A 22278-nucleotide genomic window follows, 5' to 3' on the forward strand; every position below is an offset into this window, starting at 1 on the left:
TCCAGTAACTAAATGCAGTTCAACTAACTGTCTGTGGGGGGCAGCAAGTACAGACACAATTTACAAGTGAGCAAATATTCCATCCTTATGGTCTTTTCTAATGTTCAGTTATGTTCAGAAATAGTATGATATTAATAACATGTAGCTATTCTAAATATTGATTGAATGTAATTTCATGAAACTGAAATAAATGAGCTGTAGCCTTCATGTCATATCATTTTTTCGCTCTCGATTAAATACATACAGCACAGTAAAAGAAATCAAGCAATATATTTGAAGTCATTGCCTTTATTATATCAATCAGAGCTATAAATATCGTTTTAAAATTCAAAACAAAGGTTTAAATAATGAAAGCTGATATACCAGAGGGTTGACATGAACGCAATTGCAGATAGAACTGAAATGACAAAGTTCAAATGAAATGGAAGATTTGTCTTTATTCAAGACTCCTCTTTCTCATCCCCATGCGTGATAATGTAACAAAGTGATTTATAGTCAATATTCCCAGCCACGTCAATTGGAGCGACTGCAAAAGCCTGGTCAACCTGAAATAGAATCAAGTAGATTAGACCAACGCCTAAGTGATCCTTCTAAAAGTACACATTCTTATCACAGCACCTCATAACACGGGCTATTAAAATCCTGTTGATTGTGATAGCAGTATAAAGTTGGGAAACATTGTATCTATTGACTTTTTATTCAATAAATATTTTTAAATCCAGATATTAACCTCTTCTGCTGTGAATTTATCAGCTTGGTTCATTAGCAGCCTCTTAAACCTGAAACAAAATGACACCAAATGCATAAATTGTCTTTTAAAAAACACAGTAAAATACAGTAATGTTGTTGTGTTTTTGTTTTGTACACTTACTCATCCTTATTGACAACTCCTGTAGCATTTGGGTCGAAGAGTTTAAAAGCAGCAAGGATGGTTTCCTCTGGGTCTGTGCCTGTTTGGAGATAGGAATATTACAAAGTTATAATAAATCCTCTGTTCTTTTAAGACGTATATTTTCTTTTTCATCAAGGCCTTGAAAGATCTTGAAAGTTCAGCCGTCATACCATTGAGCTTTTCTCCGAAGAGAGTGAGAAAGACAGTGAAGTTGATGGGCCCTTTTCCCTCTGCTAACATTGACTCCAGCTCTTCGTCACTCACATTCAGCTTCCCTGCACAAACAAAGAACTCAATGTTTATCTAAAAAGCTGTTTACTTATAATGATGTTTTGTATGTAAGATGACAGTATTCTGAAACTCTACAGCGAATGCATTTTATACCCAGTTGTCCATAAGTTTCCTTCAAGTCAGATTTGTTAATAACTCCATCCCGGTTCTGATCTATGCAGCCAAATGCCTAAAGAGAAGCACATAATGTATGTCACGTTTGTACTAGTTATTTGTTATATTGAAGCAATCTAGCATGATATCAACTTCTGCTTGTGCCCTCCTATATAACTTTTTATCATACGTGGCTATTTATCGTATTACATTTTCACAGTACACATTGTTTCAAAGCAACTTTACAGAAAATCAGGATGTTAATGATTATAATATCTTAATACCTTCATGCCTTGCATTTAGCATATTAGAGCTGTAACAAAATTACATTTTGCAATGATATAAATAATCGAACAGTTGAGATTTGTTATATAGAATATATAGATTTACACGAGTGGCATGTACATTTATGACTATAAATACATGAGTATTTTTTATTGTCACAAAATGTAAACTAATGCACAGCATATATGTTGGATATATATGTTACATGTTGACCTGTGCAAATACTTACTGTATACATCTAACATATATGGTGATGTTGATGGTTATGTAAACTGTAATGTTTTGTTCAGTTTGGTTTTCATATAATATAAAGACTGACCTCTTTAAACTCCTGTATTTGTGATTGCTCAAACATGGAGAAGACATTAGAAGAGCCCCTTTGAGCAATTTTCCCCCTCTTAGATGCAGCTTTCTTACTAGCCTGTGAGTAAGAAAGACGGAACAAATTTATAAAAATTGTAATTGGAAGCACCCGGTAGGCAGTCTATAACATTAAATCCACAGCAATACATATCCTGGAGCTCACTGAAATTACTTTTTTGAGACTTATGTCACAGAATAAAAAATGTTCAAGAAAATGTTTATTGGCTAAATGTTCTCATAGTAAATAACAATATTAATAGAAGAGTTAGTTCAAGAGTGTATAGTGCTTCTATATACACTATAAATCCTTCCTGTTTTAAATTCACATTAATTGTCTTTATATTCAAAACCATTAAAAAGAAGCCGTGTCCACTCACCATGTTCACTGTCTGCTTTGCTCTGTGTATGTGCTCCTGGGTCAGGGGTGTTGCTCATAGAGTCCTTATGTATGAGGACTCTTATCACTCGTCTCTCTATAAAGGTCTGCACTGCTTCTGTTAGTCCCCTACATGGACACCCAGAGCCTCCTAAATACAGGAGCCATGATAACAGCACAAGTACTTAGATTCCAGCAGGGAACGAGGACGTGTGGACGAGGAGGGGAGAGTACTAGAGATTTTAAGGGTTGAAATTGATGGATGGATGGATGCAATGAAACTGAATGAATGTGAATGGAATGAACAAAGGCCTGAGACATTGAATGTGAGTCTGAGTGGCAGACTGGCAGTGCAAATGTTACATAATATTCAAACCAAATTAGGGCAGCCCATGACCTGGAGAACTACAAAGGTTCCATTTCAATATAGTGTCCTTAAGCAAAGCTCTGGGACACACACAGTCCCTGTGACTGAAATACTGAATTGGGTACAGTGTGTTAGGAAAACTGTTTATAGACTATTTGACTGAATTGTGCATGGGGAGTCATTTTTGAAATGTACTCTTTATTCCAGTGTTTTTTTATTATTTTTTTTATAAAGTTCCTTGTTAGAATTAGAGCTAGAAATGCCAGAATGGTGAATTAATCAGTCTTTGAAGTTGTTGTTTTGCTATGAATGGGTCATATGGGTTAGCATAATGGTTCTCTGGATCATTCAGACAGCTTACTTGTATTGATTTCTTAGGGTCCATTCACACAGAACATGTTTTTGCCTTAAAATACAACAGACACATGGCAGTAGAATAAAAGAAAAATAGAGATTTGATTTTAAAAGATGAAATTCTTTTAATTTGAGAGCTGCATTTTTGGAATGGCATCCCAGCCATTAGCCCACGCTATGGGCTTAAGGAATGGGCCACAAAAGAGTTTGTCCATGGGTTCCAATAGCCCATACAGGGCTAATTCAGATAGGGCCGCAATGGAACCCATGGACAAATCAGTGTAAGGTTAATTCCTTAAGCCCATTCGAGCCCTGAAATGGGGTGTGTTGTGCAAGATGCTGCAAAAGACATAAGATTTGACAGTCAAACATGTCCATCTATCTAACGCATGTTTACATAGAAAAGCATTGGAAAAATTTGTTCTGTGTGAACGACCCCTAAATGTGCAGACATATCTACCATTTTTCAGGGAATTTTCGTGGGCCAAGTCCAGTCATTTCAATACCCATGCATTTAGGAATTAAGGTGCGATCACATTTACCGTTGTTCAGCCAATTTCTCAGGCAAAATCCAGCCATTTCAATAGTAATCCATGTGATCGCTGTCATGTCTTAAAGGACAAGTTCGGTATTTTACACTTAAAGCCCTGTTTACAGATCGTATCTGATGAAATAGAACGGTTAAGATTAAAATTTGGACACATGCTCCTGTCCCGAGAATTTTAGGTTTATTTCGCTTTTGTGGACCTATTTTGCCAAACGCGTCACACCCGTGATTCTTCCGTTGAGAGCTTGAATAATAGACACTCCAGCCCAGTTGGTGGCGATAATGCACCTTTGCCAATTGCAAGCAAATCACGGGCATTTCATTGAATACACAGAAGAAGCAGAAGAAGAAGCAGCGGAGTAATATCGTAAAGGTGCTGCGGTCTCACAGCACGTCCTAAGTCAATGGAGTTGGACAAAAACTACGATAAAACCTGTTGAAATGCATCTTTTTCAGCGATTTTTGATGGAACATATCAGTGAACACCCCTGACCACTCGGTGAGTTTCACGTCTTTGTAAACGAAAGTTTAATGTGTTTTTAGGACGGAATCTTCCAGTGCATATAGACAACCATTGTGGGGGTGGTGGGGGGAAGCGAAATAAACCTAAAATTCTCGGGACAGCAGCATGTGTCCAAATTTTAATCTTAACCGTTCTATTTCATCAGATACGATCTGCAAACAGGGCTTTAAGTGTAAAATACCGAACTTGTCCTTTAAAGGACACTTTTCGCCATGGACTTAATGGCTTTCTTAGTTACCTTATGCCTGAGTTTCACTTTGTTTCACGCTCATGTCTTTCTTTTGTAGTCATGGTTCCTTTGTGTCCTGGTTTGTCATGTGATTCCCTTGCCCTCATGTTATCTTGTCATGTGCTTCCCTTAGTTCATGTGTTGTGTTATTTTCTCATTTGTTTAGGCTTGTTCGACTTTTCAGACCGATCGGTGGCTGACTTGAAGCAGTGCATGCCGGTTAGAAATTTTGGCCGACTTGATACTTGATACGTGACTGTGACGTATGCCATCAAAGTACCGCAAGAGCGATTCGAAAGTAGCCGGAGAACTCAGCCAGCGCAGCTTCTCAAGAGCGGCTGCACAAGCTCTGATGACGACACAGCTATTCCCCGATTGGCCGGATTCACCGCATGACAACGATCACGTGTGTTTCGTGTTTATTCTCACACCTTTAGTTCCACTAAAGCTCACAAATCATTTTTTATAACAGTAAACACTGTTGCGATGTTATATTGTGTCATGTTTATCAAAATAAAACTGATTAAAACCGTCGACTCCGCTTCATTGATAGTAGGCTTATGTTGAACTTTATTCTTGTTCAAACAGACGCTTTATGAAGCAGTAGGCATATTGAATGAAAATGTCTCTGAAACATCTGTGTATTTGACAAATATTGCATTTATTTCACTTCAGCTGTGGTAAAGTATGCAAACACCACGTGAGTGGTCAATACGGGAACCATAAAGTGTCCGACTTCACGTCTCCGTTTGCAGCTCCTCCCCACCGGTTACATCCAGCGCAGCCGATGTCGAACACACCTTTTGTCTTATGTGATAATCTGCTCTTTTTGTCATTGGTTTATTGTCTTGACCATGCTCAGGTGTTTTTTGTTACTCATTAGTCCTTGTGTATTTAAGTCCTCATGTTTGCCTTGATACTTTGTCATGTATTGAAGTATGTATACTGCTCCATGTTTCCATGTGCCAGGTCTGTTCGTAGTCAAATTTTGTTCATGGTTTATTATGTTTTTGGATCTTTGGACACTATAAATAAACTGCACTTGGATTCTCAACTACAACTTGCCTCAGTGGACTACATTACACATTGGAATTTGGTTTGAGGGGAAAACATTTCCCCTCACACAATTCACAACTGCTTCAAGATCGTCACGCATTTGCCTCATTGACCAAAATTATTATCTGTGTCTGTTGTGTTTCATATATTGCTACACTATTGACAATGGACTTTTTTTGGCTGCAAAATTGCACCAAAATTTCACCAATGTGACCACCACACCTAGAAGATTAATCCTTTAAAGCTAGGGTAGACAATTTCGGACAGGCTAGCAATAGCAAGCTAGCTTTGAAAGCATAGGATCCCACCCTCCCTTCAGAGCGTCTCCAAAGCCACGCCTCCTTCAAAACACATGAACGCTCACAGCAGAGTCTGCAAAGTATCACAAGATGGGAGACGTTGTTAAATTACCTCATGTCTCAAAGCACATAACATAACAATAATAACGAACATAAACAACTTACAGAGCTCTAGTTGTACCATTTGACTGCTGTAGATTCATTTCGGTGTTGATAGTGTTGCAAGAGAAACACTTAAATCTGAGTCTGAGGACATGAACTGCTCACGGGTTGCCATCTCATAATTACGATTACGGCATGGCGTGAATGCCGCAGTAGCTCATTGTTTTGGTTCAGGAGGAACTGTAAAAGGCGGCTGCAATGTGTGGTGCTACTCTACAAATCTGCATAGCCTTACTGAAGCCTCTGATGACGCGTGATGTCTGCGCGAGCAGGGTGCACGGAGGTATGCAAACACATAGGTTGACAGGCAGGGAGGACATCGTATCATTGCATTCGGTTTCGAACGCAATGATTGGACGAACATTTTTTGGTCCTGTGACTTCCAGGAAAAATATTTGTACATGTTTTAATATTAAGACCACTACTATTGTTGATGCTATAAGGGTGTGAAGAGAGTTTGAACAGGTATAACAAAAAGTACTTATAAAACAAATTGCCTACCCTACCTTCAAAAAATATTGTGGAAAATAAAACAAATCAGAAAATACAAAAGAGCACTGAACGATATGGATACATTTACCAAACAACCAACTAAATAACTGCAAAAAGATGAAGACGGAGTTTATTAAATGAGCAGTTTATAAAAACACAAGACTTTTTGGAACATACGGCATGAATATAATAATTCAATACAGTCAGAGTACAGTCACTCATTGTGAATTACTATTAATATTGAATCTTTTAGAGTTGGTAGAAGCCCAAGTACCTTCAATGCCAAATAAATTTACATCTACACAACAATACTTGTTAAATGGGGCAGGACCAGCACAGTTGTACCAGGCTCCAGGCCTTGTATAAGAGAGATTCTCACTTTTACTGTCTGTATTATCTTTAAAAGTTGATTTGATAAGAAGTTGCTGCAGTGAACTATAAATCTTTTTGGTCTTGGCTATAAAAGGAGCTCTCAAGGTGGCTTTGCGTCACCAAACAAGCTTGACCAACTATTAAGCTTTAAATATCAGATTCCATATCTTTTGTTTTTATTATCTTTAGCCGATATAGTATTGCACCAACAGTAACAAGCATTTCTCTGCAATTCCATATTACAATATAAAATATCCTATTGTCTGTGAGGGTTAGTGTTAAGCGAACACTAGATAGACTGTCACTCATTTTCACCAAACAACACTCATACTCCTCCAATGTTTTCCTAAGTAATTTTGCCTCATTTAACAATTTCCTTTGGGCACTTAACCCAGGGCAAGCAAAGTATTTTCCATATCAGTGGTGTGTGGTCTTCACAGATATCCAAGGTGACGAGTTTGCCACGGCAACAAGAAGGGCCTGCGGTCTGAATTGGCGTAGAAGGAGACAGGTGTTGGTATTTTTCTACAAAACAGGAGGAAACAGTCCTTTTGTTGCCTAAGTTACAGGGAGTCGGGAGGGGGGAAATTATGAATGAAACCCCTTTTCCTCAATAGAGTGTTTCAAAGGATCGCAATACTCCGATTTTTTTAGTTAAAAGGCATAATGCAGTCATGATTCTGTAAGTTTAGTCATTATTTTATCATTGGGTCAGATAGCTTTAGTGGTGCAAGGAAAGCTGGTTGAGCATCATTTTGATGGCACACCTCCAACGCCGGACAAGGAATTAGTCAACTGGAATGAAAATACTGAACAACTTATTCAGGCTATACAAAACTATTTGGACTTTGGTGTTGGGACACTTGGATGATCAAAAATGGACCACACAAAGGACCATTTGGTGTGATTGACAATTGGAATATCCACAGTTGACCATGAAGAATGTTGGATAAGCTGATCGACGGTTTATGTATATATATTTCCATTTCATTTGAGCCATTTGCATTGAGCTGGAAGTACAGAGGAAAACCTACACCTTACGCGCATTTCTCTTTGAAATGATGCGCCCATGAGGAAGACAAACCATGGACCTTCATACCATGAACAAGGTAAAGTATCTTCTTAAAATGTATGTTTAAATCTCTCTTTTTTTTTGGGCAGCATTTGTTGTCTAATTGGACTATCATTGATAGTTGCTTTACCCACAATTCACTTTCAAATGTCCTTAACCAAAAATAAATCATACAAGTAGGTCTATAGTATACCATTTTTATATTTAAACATAAACAGATAATGTGACATAATTTCACAAAGTGGATATGTATTTATATACAAAGTAGGCCATATTGTCAATGGTACTTTCTTAAATCAGATTATTTATTTATTTTTATCTACACTTACTGTAATTACACCTGGTTTCTGTCCAAGACATTGCCGGGAATGTAGTATCAAAGCATGCTGCAATGTCCTGCGAATATCTGCTCATCTTTCGTTGATCCTCCCCCTCACGCCACAGTAGATTTCTTTGTTGTGAGATTGCTCTTATGACTGGTTCATGACCTTGGACAAACTCCATGTGTGTGATGTGTCACTCTAGCTGCATCTTCAATACAGAGATTGATTACACAACACCATTTTCAACTAAAAACGAAAACTTTGTATGCGTTTTGGCCATTAATTCACACAACAACGGCATTCTGGGTGCCTGAAAATGCAAACGTTTGAAAACAGGATTCAGAGTGCAAGTTTTTGAAAACGATAGCGTTATCGTTTCCATGTAAACTACAAAAACACGTATTTGTGAAAACGGTCATGCACATGCGTATTACGTGTTCAGTCTATGTGCATAGTGTTTCTTTACATAGTGACATCGCCAACTACTGGCCTGGCTGCAGAATACAGCGTTTTTAATCGTTTTCTCAGATGGGTGTGAACGGGGATCGTTTTGACAATGTTGTTGTCTGTATTCAAGAACGCAAATGAAAAACTTTTCCGTTTTTAGTACATCGTTGTTGTGTAAACTTACCCAAAATGTTAAAATTAAGTGTTATTTTATGTGTTTTGCACAAGATTAGTATCGGGGGTGAACTGTTAGTGTTTAATATTCTGTTATGTTAGAATTTAAAAAGGTTTCTGATATGTTTGTTTTTAGGGGGTTTGTTTTGTTTATTGTGGTGAAGAGTAGAGTTAGTGGTTAGGTTGAGAACTGCATGTTGCTTTATTTAAAAATCAATGGCTGTGTGCACTTCAGCATGGATATACTCTCTTTGCTATTATAGTATATGCAGGTGTGCTTGTACTATTGTTAACTTGCAGTTAATGGTAAAATAGTAGAGTTAAAGGCACAGTATGTAAGTTTAGCTGCTAGAGGTCACTTATTCAAAACAATAACAAAGGCGTAGTTTGATGACGCCATGAATGATGTGATACCACGTATAACACGACTCTACTTGTTGCACATTGCAATAAAGTAGATCGATATTAGAATATATTAATAAAAGTGTTGTCTGATCTACTTTTTGGGTACAAACATGTTACTCACAATAAATCAAGAAAATAAGAGATTCAAACAATAAGACTAACCGTGTTAAGCTATATAACAATAAAGGTATCCAAATTGTTGCTCACCTATAAAACATGTCTAATAAAAGCGTCTTTGGTGGTTCCATGGTTTCTACGGAAATCAGGGGTAATGCGGATATGACATCACTGACATTGACATTACACTGGTTAAAACAGCTGATTTCTCTGGATTTAATCATTGTTGGAAACATTTGGGATAAGGTAAGATAAGACAAGTCAACAAAATATATAAAACTGTTCTAATGGTTTTTGGATATTTAAATCCAAACCATTTACATATTGTGCCTTTAAATAAAAAAAATGCAGAATTTAATGGTTTAACACAATTTAAGGGTATGTTTACATGACAACAATGTACTAAAAACTGAAAAGTTTTTTTTTTCTCGCATACAGACAAAAACATTGTCAAAACGATCCCCTTACACAAGGATTCGCAAAAACGATTGAAAACGCTGTATTCTGCTGCCAGGCCAGTAGTTGGCGATGTCACTTTGTGTAAAGACACAAATTCATGTTTTAGTAGTTTACACGGAGATGATAACAGTATCGTTTTCAAAAACTTGAACTTTAAAACACGTTTTCAAAAGTTTGCATTTTCAGGCTCCCAAAATGGCAAAAAGCACATAAAAGGTTGTCCATTTATAGTTAAAAACTGTGTCATGTAAACGACCCATTAGTTTCAGCTACACAAAGTATTTAAGTGGAATTATAGTTTAATTTTACAATTTAATATTATGTCGACTGAAATGGATTGTACTGAAGTGGACTCAAACTGTACTCATAAATATTAGTTTTGAAACTTTGGTTTAAGGCAATCGGTTTTCTCAAATGGTTTGAGTTACTTTAACTCGTTGGATTTGCATTCAATGTAATATTATATCATAAAATGGAATGCCAATGAAACAGTTCAGTACAAAAACTGATAAATGATTAACTCTAACTACAGTTATCACACTCTCTCATAAAATGATTAAAATTTAACATACATTTTTCTGGAATAAGCCTAGACAACATACAGAAGCCACGGCTGTAAAAATATTATTATGCTAATAGCTGTCTGTCTTTATTAGACTCAGGTTATAGTAATGCAGTCTAAATTTGCAATGTGCATTTAATAACACAAAATCTGCTCCTACGTGATGATTCAATGCATCAGTTGTACAACTTATAGTGTTATTTTATGTTGTGATCCAAATGCATACGGTATTTTAGAATATGATTAATGCTCAGTTCTTTAGCTAAACTATTTAAAGCATTTGAATCCAAGAATAGATAAATGTCCAAAAATAAAGTTTGTTTGCACTGATAAGCACGTTTCGCAATGTTAGTAGTATATTGTGACCGTAACTTGGTGTGGGAGTTCAGGGGGTGTTTGACCACCTTTATTTTAAGGTCTTGACACACATAATTGTGTGTGTGTGTGTGTGTGTGTGTGTGTGTGTGTGTGTGTGTGTGTGTGTGTGTGTGTACTTTATGTAACTAACCCAAATATGAAGACTTTATCTAACATACACTACAAAGCAAAAGTCATGTGGTTTTTAATATGGATCTTGCTTTGTCGTGCTGGAACAGAAAAAGGCTTTCCACAAACCGTGACAATAAAGTTAGAACTCTGAAGCGCATAGTTCTTTATAATGTAATTTTATGATGTGGCATTACAATTTTTCTAGGTCCTAGTCAAACCTGGGAATAAGAAATGTGGGCCACGTACTCTATCAACAAACTCATGTTATCAGCCGTCAGCACAAAACTCACCATAACTGCAGAGCCACATTTTCTAAACCGCAGTTCTATAAAACTTATACTAAATGATTCATGTAATTGTGCAATAAAATTGCAACATCTTTCTCTTGGCTTTCTAGAACTTCCATCAAGTTCAAAATAAAATTTCTAAACTGAAAGAACTTATACTTGATATTGAATCTATCTCTTGGCTTTTTTGAACTTCCATCAAGTTTAAAATAAACTTTGCATTGATAAAAATGTCAAAATATATATTTTTAAAATGTTTTTTTTTTAAAGTTTGTTTATGCTTTTGGAGTAATTTAGGATCTTTCTGTAATCACATTTATCTGAATTTTAACAGATTTTAACATAATCAAGTTTTTTTGGTGTTTTTTTTATACCTCGTCTGACCACTTGGGCAACATTTAGAGTGCAATAAACTTTTAGATTTTTGGACTTTCCCTCAGATCACATTCCTGCAGACCTATTTCAGGATAAATGTTTGCCCTGTGCAAACAAAGTCATCTATATTTATCAAGGGTTTAAGTTCAGTTGCTATTTTTGAATTGAACCTAAAAAATTATAAAAAAAACTACTACTATTATACTACATACGATAAATCAAGATAATATAATATAATATAGAAAATATAATATAGGCAAACATTTCTGCAAGCACAAATGTCTGTTATTATAGCACACAAACATGCCTGCTTTAGTGCATCCCAGTATAATTTCCTTTAATTATGTATATATATATATATATATATATATATATATATATATATATATTATATATATATATATATATATATATATATATATATATATTGTAGATATCGTATTAATTGTATCAAACACAATTTGAACTTCTCAGGTCATGTTCACTGTGAAGCACATGATCACATGTGTGGCCTTGACTAGGTTGCCAAGGTAATGGTTGAGATGTGTATGTGTGTGTGTTTGATCAGGAGTGTGTGTGTGTGTGTGTGTGTGTGTGTGTGTGTGTGTGTGTGTGTGTGTGTGTGTGTGTGTGTGTGTGTGTGTGTGTGTACAGAGGGCAATGATCTCTTTGACCACACCTCTCCACCTCCTTCACCGGAGCATAAAAACAGCTGAGCATCTCCATGCACCTCACACACATTCAAACTTTAGCAAATCAACGCTCATCCTACACTTGTTTGGAAAGACTTGCAAAGATGCCGTGTCTTACTTCAGCTCGTAGGCAGAGGATACCGAGTGACTTTGAGTCAGTACTGAAGAGAATTCTCATGGTAAGAGACTTGACTTAAGGGTGCCCAAATAATGGGAATGAATCATTATACCTGCTAATTGCGGTTCACTGGCACTACTGTGATTGTTACAAACACATTTGAGATGCATCTTTATCATGTTAATATCAAATTATGTATTCTCAGAAAAAAACTATCATCAAAAACTATTCACTTATTTGAATCTCTCTCTCTCTCTCTCTCTCTCTCTGACATATTCTACAGGTGGACCAAATTCTGTCTGAATTCCTTCTGAGTAAAGAAGACCTAGAGGAAGTGATGAGGAGAATGCGAAGAGAGATGGAGAGGGGATTGCGTGTGGAAACACATGATGAAGCCAGCGTCAAAATGTTGCCTACTTATGTCCGCTCCACACCTGAAGGCTCTGGTAAGAGCTCTAAATAAGTTCTAAATACAAAATAGCCAAATTAAATAAAAAAGTGCTGTATTAAAAAAAAAAAAATCGGTGGTTGAGCATATAGGATAGAATGAATGAGGCATTTATATAGCGCTTTCATATGTAGGCTACTACTGTACAACCAAAGCGCTTTACAATCATATCAGGGGATCTCTCCTCAACCACCACCAGTATAATAATGTATATGCTGCATTTAATGTTTAATTCTGCATGCAATTTAATGCAATTTAATGTTTAACAAATGTATTTTATAAATACAGTTTGAAATAAAAACGTTTTGTTTAGGATTTTCATATTGAATTTTTTTGTTTTATGTTGCATCAGATATTTGATGCTGTTATCAAGCACATATTCAGCTTTAAGGGACGGTTTGTCATCTATTGATTCTGTCATAATTTTCTTGCCCTTATTTCCAAATCTTTATGATTTTCTTTCTTTACAAAAGAAGATATTTTGAAGAATATGGTATGGAATACGATATTCTTCAAAATATCCTCTTTTGTGTTCAGCAGAAGAAAGAAATTCATAGAGGTTTAGAACAACTTGTATGCAAACATTAAGAATTTTCGATTTTGGGTCATCTATCCCTGCATGAAGTAAACATATTGTTATTTGCTATGAGTTTAATCATTATCAGTTTCTTTAAGGTTAGTTTATGTACATTGACAAAAAGTGTAAATACATTGTCTTTTCCTGGAACCTGATGTTGATCCGCATGACTCATATTATTGCTGATGTTGATTCATGTGACTCATCTCAGAAGTGGGTGATTTCCTGGCACTTGATCTTGGAGGGACAAACTTCCGAGTGATGCTGGTGAAAGTGGGTGAGGATGAAGAGCGAGGCTGGAAGGTGGAGACCAAGAATCACATGTACTCCATCCCTGAAGACGCAATGACCGGCACAGCTGAAATGGTGAGATATTAAAAAGGTCAAACCTTCTGTAGACTACATACAATATAGACACATTTTCTGACATTTTAGTCTCCTCCGTCTCAGTTTGTACCCCATTTTCTCTCCATAAAGTTGTTTGACTACATTGCCGAGTGCATATCTGACTTCCTGGACAAACATAATCTGAAACATAAGAAGCTTCCACTGGGATTCACCTTCTCTTTTCCAGTCCGTCATGAGGATTTGGACAAGGTCAGTGTCTGCATTCATTCTGCAACCACTTAAAGTCAGCATGAAATGGAAGTTGCGATAATATTTCCTTTTCTATTGTGATGTATATCCGAGTGAAACGGCTTCTCGAACAAGAATAAATGTAGGGCGGGACTAGATTTAGTCTATTGGGAATTGATTGGATGGTTGTGGTGTGCTATTGCTGTGATGTCATGTGAGTGACAGGTTGTCCCGCCCTCTCATCGCTAAACACATCATCATTGATCATCATGCATTTTATTGTGGACGTGCTTCATTGTGTAACATCTTTTTTTTGTTTATACTGTAATAGGGCATTCTGCTTAACTGGACTAAAGGCTTCAAGGCCTCTGGCGCTGAGGGCAATAACATTGTGGGTCTACTGAGAGATGCCATTAAAAGGAGAGGGGTTAGTATGCATGAGTTACCTTTCATACTATAAATTTCCAGCACAAATTCTGTTCTGGGATCTTGTTTAACTGGTAATGGAAAGCTGCTCTCAAAATAACAGTACATTTGACATCTTAAAAGCTTATAATAAACGGCTGTCCTATAAAAGTGATCGAATTTTTTTTTTTAGGACTTTGAAATGGACGTGGTAGCCATGGTGAATGACACAGTAGCCACCATGATCTCCTGCTACTATGAAGACCGCAGCTGTGAAGTTGGCATGATAGTAGGTAAGAGAGTGACCGCACACACTTAGACCCATGTAAATATAATTAGAGCTCGGATATAAACTTTATAACAGGAAGATGAGATATTTTAACAGCAATCATTCCGGAAAAAAAACAGCATGGCTATAAAGCAATAGGCCTGAAGCTTTTAGTCTAATGTTTTTTTGTTGTTTTCATTTTTTCCTGGTTTCTCAGGTACAGGCTGTAATGCGTGTTATATGGAGGAGATGCGTAAGGTGGAGCTGGTGGAAGGAGAGGAGGGGAGGATGTGTGTGAACACGGAGTGGGGAGCGTTCGGGGACAACGGTGAACTGGAGGACTTCCGCCTGGAATACGATCGGGTTGTTGATGAGACGTCAATTAACCCTGGACATCAGCTGTGAGTGATCTCGAACAATTCTGGGAAAATTGGTATTTAAATCTGGAAATGAAAAAAAAAGAAAGAAAGAAAAACAAAGCAGTGTTATAAGGTAAAATGAATAGACAGAAAAAGAAAATTCTTAAATATGTTTTATTTATTGCTTCCACTGAAGCACAATATGTTCTTTAGAACATGATATAATGATATAATATGTCATCATTTTTACTTTTATAAAAATGTAAAATAAAAGCCACGGAGACCATGTTGGTAATCTGAAATTCAAATTCATATTTAAAACTGGAAATAACCTAAGTTATATTTTCTTTTACAATTTCAAAACAAAGGAAGGTTAGGGGATAAAAAGAATATGAAATATGTCATAAATATTTCTCCACTATTTATTGCTTCCATTGAAGCACAATATGCTCTTTAGAACATGAGATAATTATATATTATGTCATAAACAACTGACTATATTATAAAAATGTAAAATAGAAGCCACTGAGACCACTTTGATATTCTAGAATTCTAATTTCTTAAATATTTCTCAATATTTCTTATATATATATATATATATTTTTTAAATAAGCCACTGAGATCACATTGATCATCAGAATTAATTAATTAATTAATTAATAGAATTAATTAACTTACAAACAAAGTAAGGTTAGAAAAATTTAAAAGAAGGAAGATTATGAGATAAAACTATATTTAAAAAATATATATATATTTCTGCACAAGTTATTGCTTCCATTGAAGCATAAGATGATATAGTGATATGTAATACAAATTTATAGAAATGTAAAATAGAAGCCACAGAGAACACTTTGATATTCTGGAATTTAAATTCATTTTTAAATCCGGAAATATACAAAGTTCTATAATTAAAAAAATCAAAAACAAAGGAAGTAAAATGAATAAGAAATATTTCTTAAATATTTCTGCACTATTTATTGCTTCCATTGAAGCACATGAGATAATGAAATAACAGAAGCATTTTTAGTGATCTCAGACTTTTGGGTCCCACTCTATATATACCAAGTTCTGGCATGAAACTCTATATGGCACAGGCTGATAGGTCCTTAACTCATTTGGTAGCGATGGCATCACCATCTACATAGCGCAGCTGATTGGTTGCTGTTGCATCAGGGGCCAATAAGCTGCGACTCAACGTTCAAATACTGGTAGTGTTGCTGTTAACAGTCTGCAGCGTGCTTTCAGAAACCCTCCCCCTTCCCCAGCTCCACCTGTATAGATCTGCTACGGGGCGGGAGGCTATTCATGTATGTTAGATGTGCAGCAGCATGTCTTAAATGCTCACAGCAATGTCTGTGAATGTATTGGCAGTAGCAGCAGCGTGGCACATCTATTCCGCCAAGATCAAATACATTAACATTGTCATATCCAATACCGTTACAATGCCAATTTAAGAGTTGTCATGACAGAACTTCAGTAAACTAAAATGTCTTCAAGTTCAGAACACAACTAACAATTAAGTTTAATTTAAACATAAACTTGTATTCACAAAAATATAGAGCTATTCATCTTTTTTATATATTTGTAATGCAATTTTGATCTAAAACAATCGCAGCTATGAAATAAATATTTAATGCATGATATTTTGTAGACAAGACATCAGTCTTTGCTATGATTTTACATATAGCCTATATCAAACAACTTTGCATTATATTCAAACATACATGCACAATTTCCACAGATATCTTATTGTAACTAGACACACTTTTTGAGCATCAGTTTGACCAGTGGCCGAATCTGAAACGCAGATGTCCTTACATGCTTCCAAATTCATGAAGAGCTTAGTTAGATCAGCAGCCTGGAGCTCTTATGTGGTCTCCAGGTGACAAGGGTTGTTTTTCTGTACATGTGGAGACACTGACGGTAGCCACGTCAGTGCTGGAATACACACGGCTGGATTAATGGCAAGGGAAGGAGATCATTAGTGAAGCTGCTCGCTTAATGGGTATTTACAGTGTATGTTAGAAGATACAGTGGAGCTCAATGGGCTGCTACTGTGTCCATGTCACTTTAGGCCATTTGTATTTCTTGATTATCCTCAGGCTTCTATCATTCACTTTTTTATTTTTGCTGCTGAACTTGAGCCACTTGATACTGATGACAGTTGTCAATGTTTTGTCAATGTCGATCTAACATGCACATATTCTTCTCTCATATCTCTAGGTTTGAGAAGCTGATTGGTGGGAAGTATATGGGGGAGCTTGTGCGTCTTGTGCTGCTAAAACTAGTGAATGAAGATCTGCTGTTTAACGGCGAAGCCTCAGACCTGCTGAAAACACGTGGAGCTTTTGAAACTCGCTTTGTCTCCCAGATTGAGAGGTAGGATTGAACTGCTGATCATAAAAAGAGAGATTTTTATATTTAAACATTCCTAAATCAAGATACATTTCCTTGAAAAGCAAAATGACTTAAGATATTAGGTTTTGTTTTCTGAAATAAAGCAGTTTTTAGAATCTCTAACAGTCCTTGTTAAGAGGAACACATAATTGTATTGAATGTGCACTTGTAGTATACTTAAAAACAACTTAAAGATCACTGACCTGTACCACCTGACCGCTGCTGATTACTGACGTCTGTCTAACTCTTAACATGAAATGCGCTGATGATGTGTGATGTATGCGTGAGCAGGGTGTTATAAAATACATGACAGGCAGGTAGGACATCGTTGGACCATACAATGTTCGTCCAATCATTGCATTCGGTCCGAATGCAATGATTGGGCGAACATTTTATGGTTCTATGCCTTCAACAGATGAGATATATACCTATTAGACCACTTAGTGATTGCTATCAGGATGTGAAGAGACTTTCAAGCAGCATAACAAAAACATGTTTCTGGAACAAATCACCTTCCCTGTGCAAAAACAATACATTCAGTTCGCACTTAAGTATTTTTTTTTTAAGTATATTATATCTGTAAATCATGTTAAAGTGTACTTTTCACAAGGGAAAAGCCAAAGAGAATGAAAAGATTATATTATTTTTCATTTCAGTGACACAGGGGACAGAAAGCAGATTTATAACATCCTAAGTTCACTGGGAATCTTGCCGTCCGAGCTGGACTGTGACATCGTGCGTCTGGCATGCGAGAGTGTGTCTACGCGAGCCGCACACATGTGCGGAGCCGGACTCGCTGGCGTCATCAACCAAATGAGGGAACGCCGTTGTCAAGAGGAACTGAAGATCACTGTGGGAGTCGATGGATCTGTCTACAAACTACATCCTTGGTGAGTACAAGAGGAGAGAGAGGCAAGGCAAACAAAGATAAATGAGGGGGAAATTAAGAGGAAACAGTTTGACATGATGAGTTAGGGATATAAACACAATTAAAATGTGTGTTTCGGCTTTGACCTTCCAATTCTTCCATTCAGTTTCAAGGAGAGGTTCCATAAGCTTGTGTGGGAAATGACTCCCCACTGCAAAATTACCTTCATCCAATCAGAAGAAGGGAGCGGTCGTGGCGCGGCTCTCATTTCTGCTGTGGCGTGCAAGATGGCCGCCTGCATGCTGACACCATGAGAAACCACACCATTCGTCTTTGTCAGGTGGAACTGTAGAATCACCACTGACCCGCAATGTTAGAGCGGTCACCGAAAGCCTTCCTTATGGTGAAAGTGCTTTTCTCCTTTCGAACATTGCATTGCGGATGTGAAGTGGGCGGCTACAGTGTTGTTTGGCAACATCTATTAACCACGTGCATACAGCCCACTGAAATATTTAACATAGGCTATGTATCATTTAAAGCCATTAAGCCAGATATTTAAAGTTAAATGTGCTTTTAGACACAACATACATCGTTTATTATCGCTATTGTCCTGAGCACATTCAGGTAACGTCACATATATTGCACCTTCATGGTTGTTTTGGAGGTTAGGAGAGAAGCGGAGGAAACTAGATGTGATTGTATATAAATGAACTGTTCAGGTCCAGCAAGGTAATTGTGCACTGTTTATTGTTTGTTTTATTTATGAACTATTAAATTATGTTTATATTCAGTGGTAATCAGAACTGTTAAATTATTTAATGCAGGACTTTAATATACTTTGTACATGTGAAAATGATTAATTATTGTAAATAAAGCTGTTGTACCTTTGACTGATACACTCAATTGCTGTCCAAGTGAAGTTTACATGAACATTACACTCAAAGACAAAAAGTAAATTAAAAATATGTATCACAATAAATTAAATGATCTATCCTGATCCAGCCTTAGGGAACCAGAAGGCTAAAGCCCCCTCTTGAGTGTGTGAAAATTTAATGCATCTTGTTATTGGTGGAGCAACTTTTTTTTATTCTATTTTTTAACTCAATTATAATATGAAAGGGCCCTTGGTTTAAAATAAAATGGAAACACTTTACAATAAGGTTCATTAGTTAACATTAGTCAATGTATTAACTAACATGAATTAACAATGAGCAATACATTTGTTACAGTATTTATTAATCTTTGTTAATCTTAGTTAATGGAAATACATTTCACAGTGCATTGTGAACTAAGTATGTTAACTAAGGTAGTTAACTAATGTTAACTAATGAACCTTATTGTAAAGTGTTACCAATAAAATACACTTCACATCACGAGATAATTTCAGTGATTCTCACTAGAAGATTTTATAAATGCTAGATTAAATTAGTTTTTATCATTGCACATCATGGATCAGGATTTTTTTCTAAAAACTACCATTGGGAGACATTAACCACTTATAAGGCAAGCTATACTTGTTAACTATTTAACAATTTAATTAAGTTACAATAATCATAACATCTGCTGGCTGGTCATGTTTGATAAAACTGCTGTCGAAAAAGCAGAATAAAAACTCTATTATATAAAAATATATAATATAACTAACTATTAAATGTATTTAAATTTATAATTTATGATTAAAGCAATAAAGTCTTGCATATTGTTTTGGAGTAGAACTTTATAAAAGGTGTGACAAATCAGATCCTCCCTCGATTGATCATAGACCAGGGGCCTGTACCATGAAGGTAGCTGAACAAACTCGGGGTTACAGGATTAGTTTTGAGTTGACAAAACCAAACCGATGCAATCAGGCTTTATTGATACCATGATGCAGCTCATCAACTTTCTCTGTCAACTCAGGCTTTGAACCTAAAGCTATGATTACTCCACGCGCGCGTGCACATAAAAGAGTGACGTCGACGCTGAACAACCAATCGCGGGTAGAGCGAGAGTGATATATTTTTCCGCGGAGGAGCAAGAGATAATCATTCATAATTACGATGAATTTAAATATGTATTTCAAGCTCGAAACAATACGGTCTCTGCGGCCAAACAAGAGAAGACTGTTGGAGAAAGATTGCTGATTGTTAATGTGTAAGTTAAACAGATACGTTCTATATTTATGTAAAATTATGTATGTATGTGTAGCCTATATGTGTAATATAGCCTATAGCCTATTTTTATAATATATAAAAAATGATACATGCACATTTTTTATATATTATAAAAATAGGCTATAGGCTATATTACACATAGGCTACACATACATATATATACATAATTTTACATAAATATAGAACGTATTTGTACTACTCAGAAAGCTAGGGAATCTTATCATAAGATTAACAGAATAATAATAAAGATTTAAAATAATTCTTAACATGTATTATATTGTATAGTACATTTGTGCAATTTGCTTTTTGAAAAAAATTTAATAAAATGTGTTCATGTGATGTCACCCTAACAATATATCTTACCGGCAATTTTATAAAAGCCCTCTTTTATGGACATGGCCGATAAATGTCCGGGAAACACTATTAATGAAACTATTCATGTACTCCTGCAGAGCGAGGGCCACCTTACGAATGGTTCGACAAACCGTGTTTTCCCCTATAGCTTCTGTGCGTCACCCACCGTGCAGGAATGTACCACTTGCAACAAAAAAAACGCAACGCAATACCATTTGCGTTACAGTAAGTGCATGAATTCGACGTGTTAAATTCTTTATGTGCGGCTCAAGAAGTTCGCAAAGATAAGACATTCCTTCCGCGGAAAATCTGTATCTTTCATACAAATAACTATCAGGAAAGGCAAGGGGATTTTGTCATGCTAAAAACTGTTTCTCTACGAAGTGCTCGTCAAACAATTTGCGCTGAGATGTCCACCGGATTTGGAAGAAAAGGTTAAGTCATTGTAACAGACACTGGGAATAAGTTACATCACCTATATGTTTCTTTGCTCTCAGCTGATTGGTCAAACTTCAGTCTGAGATCTCGAATCCAGAACATAACCTGCCCCGGAGCAGGTTAGCCGTGCAGCGTAAGATACCATGGCGACGAACTCCGATTAAAGCCAAGCTACTTTCATAGTACCTAAAACCCAGGGTTGGCGGAAACTAAACTGAAACATAGCTGGCTAGCCACCTAAACCGGCTTCATGGTACAGGCCCCTGTCCTACAAATACAAAACCTTTCCTAATTGAAAGAAAACAAGTTGACAAAAAGATTGAATCCAATATTTGGTGATAATACAGCATAACAAGATATTTATATGTTTTTTAAATTGTTGTTGCTGTTGGCCGGCCATTTTTAACACCACATGTGTGACTTTGTTCCATTTTGTACAAAATTAAAGAATTTTAAAACAAACTTCCTTGTTAGACATTAAAGCACACTAGCGTGGCAAACAGAGCAAATGTTTTCCATATTTTGTTGAATATTGACAAATGTATCCATAAATAATGATTTTTTTCACTCAAAAACTTGAGGTGCATAAGCTTAGATCAATGAGGCCTATGATCAATCCAAACAAAACCTGTCCTAATTGAAAGAAAACAAGTTGACAAAAAGATTGAACCCAATATTTGGTAATAAGAATTCAGGTGGATGACACGTGAAGTGATGTGTTACTGCCACCTGGTGCTTCTTAAGTATAAATATTTGTATTCATACATAGGTGCCTCATTAGCGGCTGTTTCTATGGGCCATTCGCAAGCCATCCGCCATATTGGAACGGTCAAAGCCGGTCCGTCAACACTCGAGAGCAAGCTTGACTGTGCGTCTGCAACCTAGGCACACGCATGTTTGAATATCTATACCTGCAATAGACTTCAGCGGATGGTTTTGCTAAACTAACACAATACAACAACACGACGACATTGGCTAACACGACATTAAAAAGTTACCATAGTTTAAAAACCTGCAATATTGAGTTAATACATATAAAAACAGAAACCAACACGTACATTCTCACCCGTGAAAAGGTTATCCCATTTCTTCAGGAATTTGCATCTCTGCGGTTTTTACAACCAGATGCTGCTTAAAGGTAGGGTAGGCAATTTTTGGAGCGGCTAGCAATAGCAAGTTAGCTTTGAACTAAGTTAGCACCCTCCCTTTAGAGG

General features: G+C 36.4%; 2 protein-coding genes across 2 annotated transcripts; one reads left to right on the forward strand and one right to left on the reverse strand.

Moving 5' to 3' along the window:
• Window positions 1-270: 270 nt before the first annotated feature.
• myl7 (myosin, light chain 7, regulatory) lies at window positions 271-2398 on the reverse strand. Its single transcript, XM_082187710.1, has 7 exons — window positions 2302-2398; window positions 1881-1982; window positions 1277-1352; window positions 1063-1167; window positions 872-950; window positions 731-779; window positions 271-545 (listed from the first exon to the last, which is right to left on the reverse strand). The coding sequence occupies exons 1-7, from the start codon at window positions 2302-2304 to the stop codon at window positions 441-443; spliced, it is 519 nt and encodes a 172-aa protein (XP_082043836.1). The 5' UTR covers window positions 2305-2398; the 3' UTR covers window positions 271-440.
• A 9764-nt stretch (window positions 2399-12162) lies between these two features.
• gck (glucokinase (hexokinase 4)) lies at window positions 12163-19007 on the forward strand. Its single transcript, XM_082187644.1, has 10 exons — window positions 12163-12282; window positions 12505-12667; window positions 13458-13612; window positions 13724-13843; window positions 14154-14249; window positions 14421-14520; window positions 14713-14896; window positions 17078-17233; window positions 17908-18141; window positions 18286-19007. The coding sequence occupies exons 1-10, from the start codon at window positions 12208-12210 to the stop codon at window positions 18431-18433; spliced, it is 1431 nt and encodes a 476-aa protein (XP_082043770.1). The 5' UTR covers window positions 12163-12207; the 3' UTR covers window positions 18434-19007.
• Window positions 19008-22278: the final 3271 nt, after the last annotated feature.

This window comes from Leuciscus leuciscus (genome assembly GCF_965113295.1).
Source record: "Leuciscus leuciscus genome assembly, chromosome: 13".
In the NCBI taxonomy this organism is placed as follows: Eukaryota; Metazoa; Chordata; class Actinopteri; order Cypriniformes; family Leuciscidae; genus Leuciscus; species Leuciscus leuciscus.

What these genes read in the sequence shown, in the direction of transcription:
- myl7 (XM_082187710.1), bottom strand. An exon ending in CTTCGGAGAAAAGCTCAATG is followed by an intron (nt 951 to 1,062) that starts GTATGACGGCTG and finishes ATCTCCAAACAG; the next exon opens with GCACAGACCCAGAGGAAACC. An exon ending in ATAAATTCACAGCAGAAGAG is followed by an intron (nt 546 to 730) that starts GTTAATATCTGG and finishes ATTCTATTTCAG; the next exon opens with GTTGACCAGGCTTTTGCAGT.
- gck (XM_082187644.1), top strand. Translation starts at nt 12,208, where the DNA reads ATGCCGTGTCTTACTTCAGCTCGTAGGCAGAGGATACCGAGTGACTTT. An exon ending in ATGCCATTAAAAGGAGAGGG is followed by an intron (nt 14,250 to 14,420) that starts GTTAGTATGCAT and finishes TTTTTTTTTTAG; the next exon opens with GACTTTGAAATGGACGTGGT. An exon ending in GTCTACAAACTACATCCTTG is followed by an intron (nt 18,142 to 18,285) that starts GTGAGTACAAGA and finishes TCTTCCATTCAG; the next exon opens with TTTCAAGGAGAGGTTCCATA.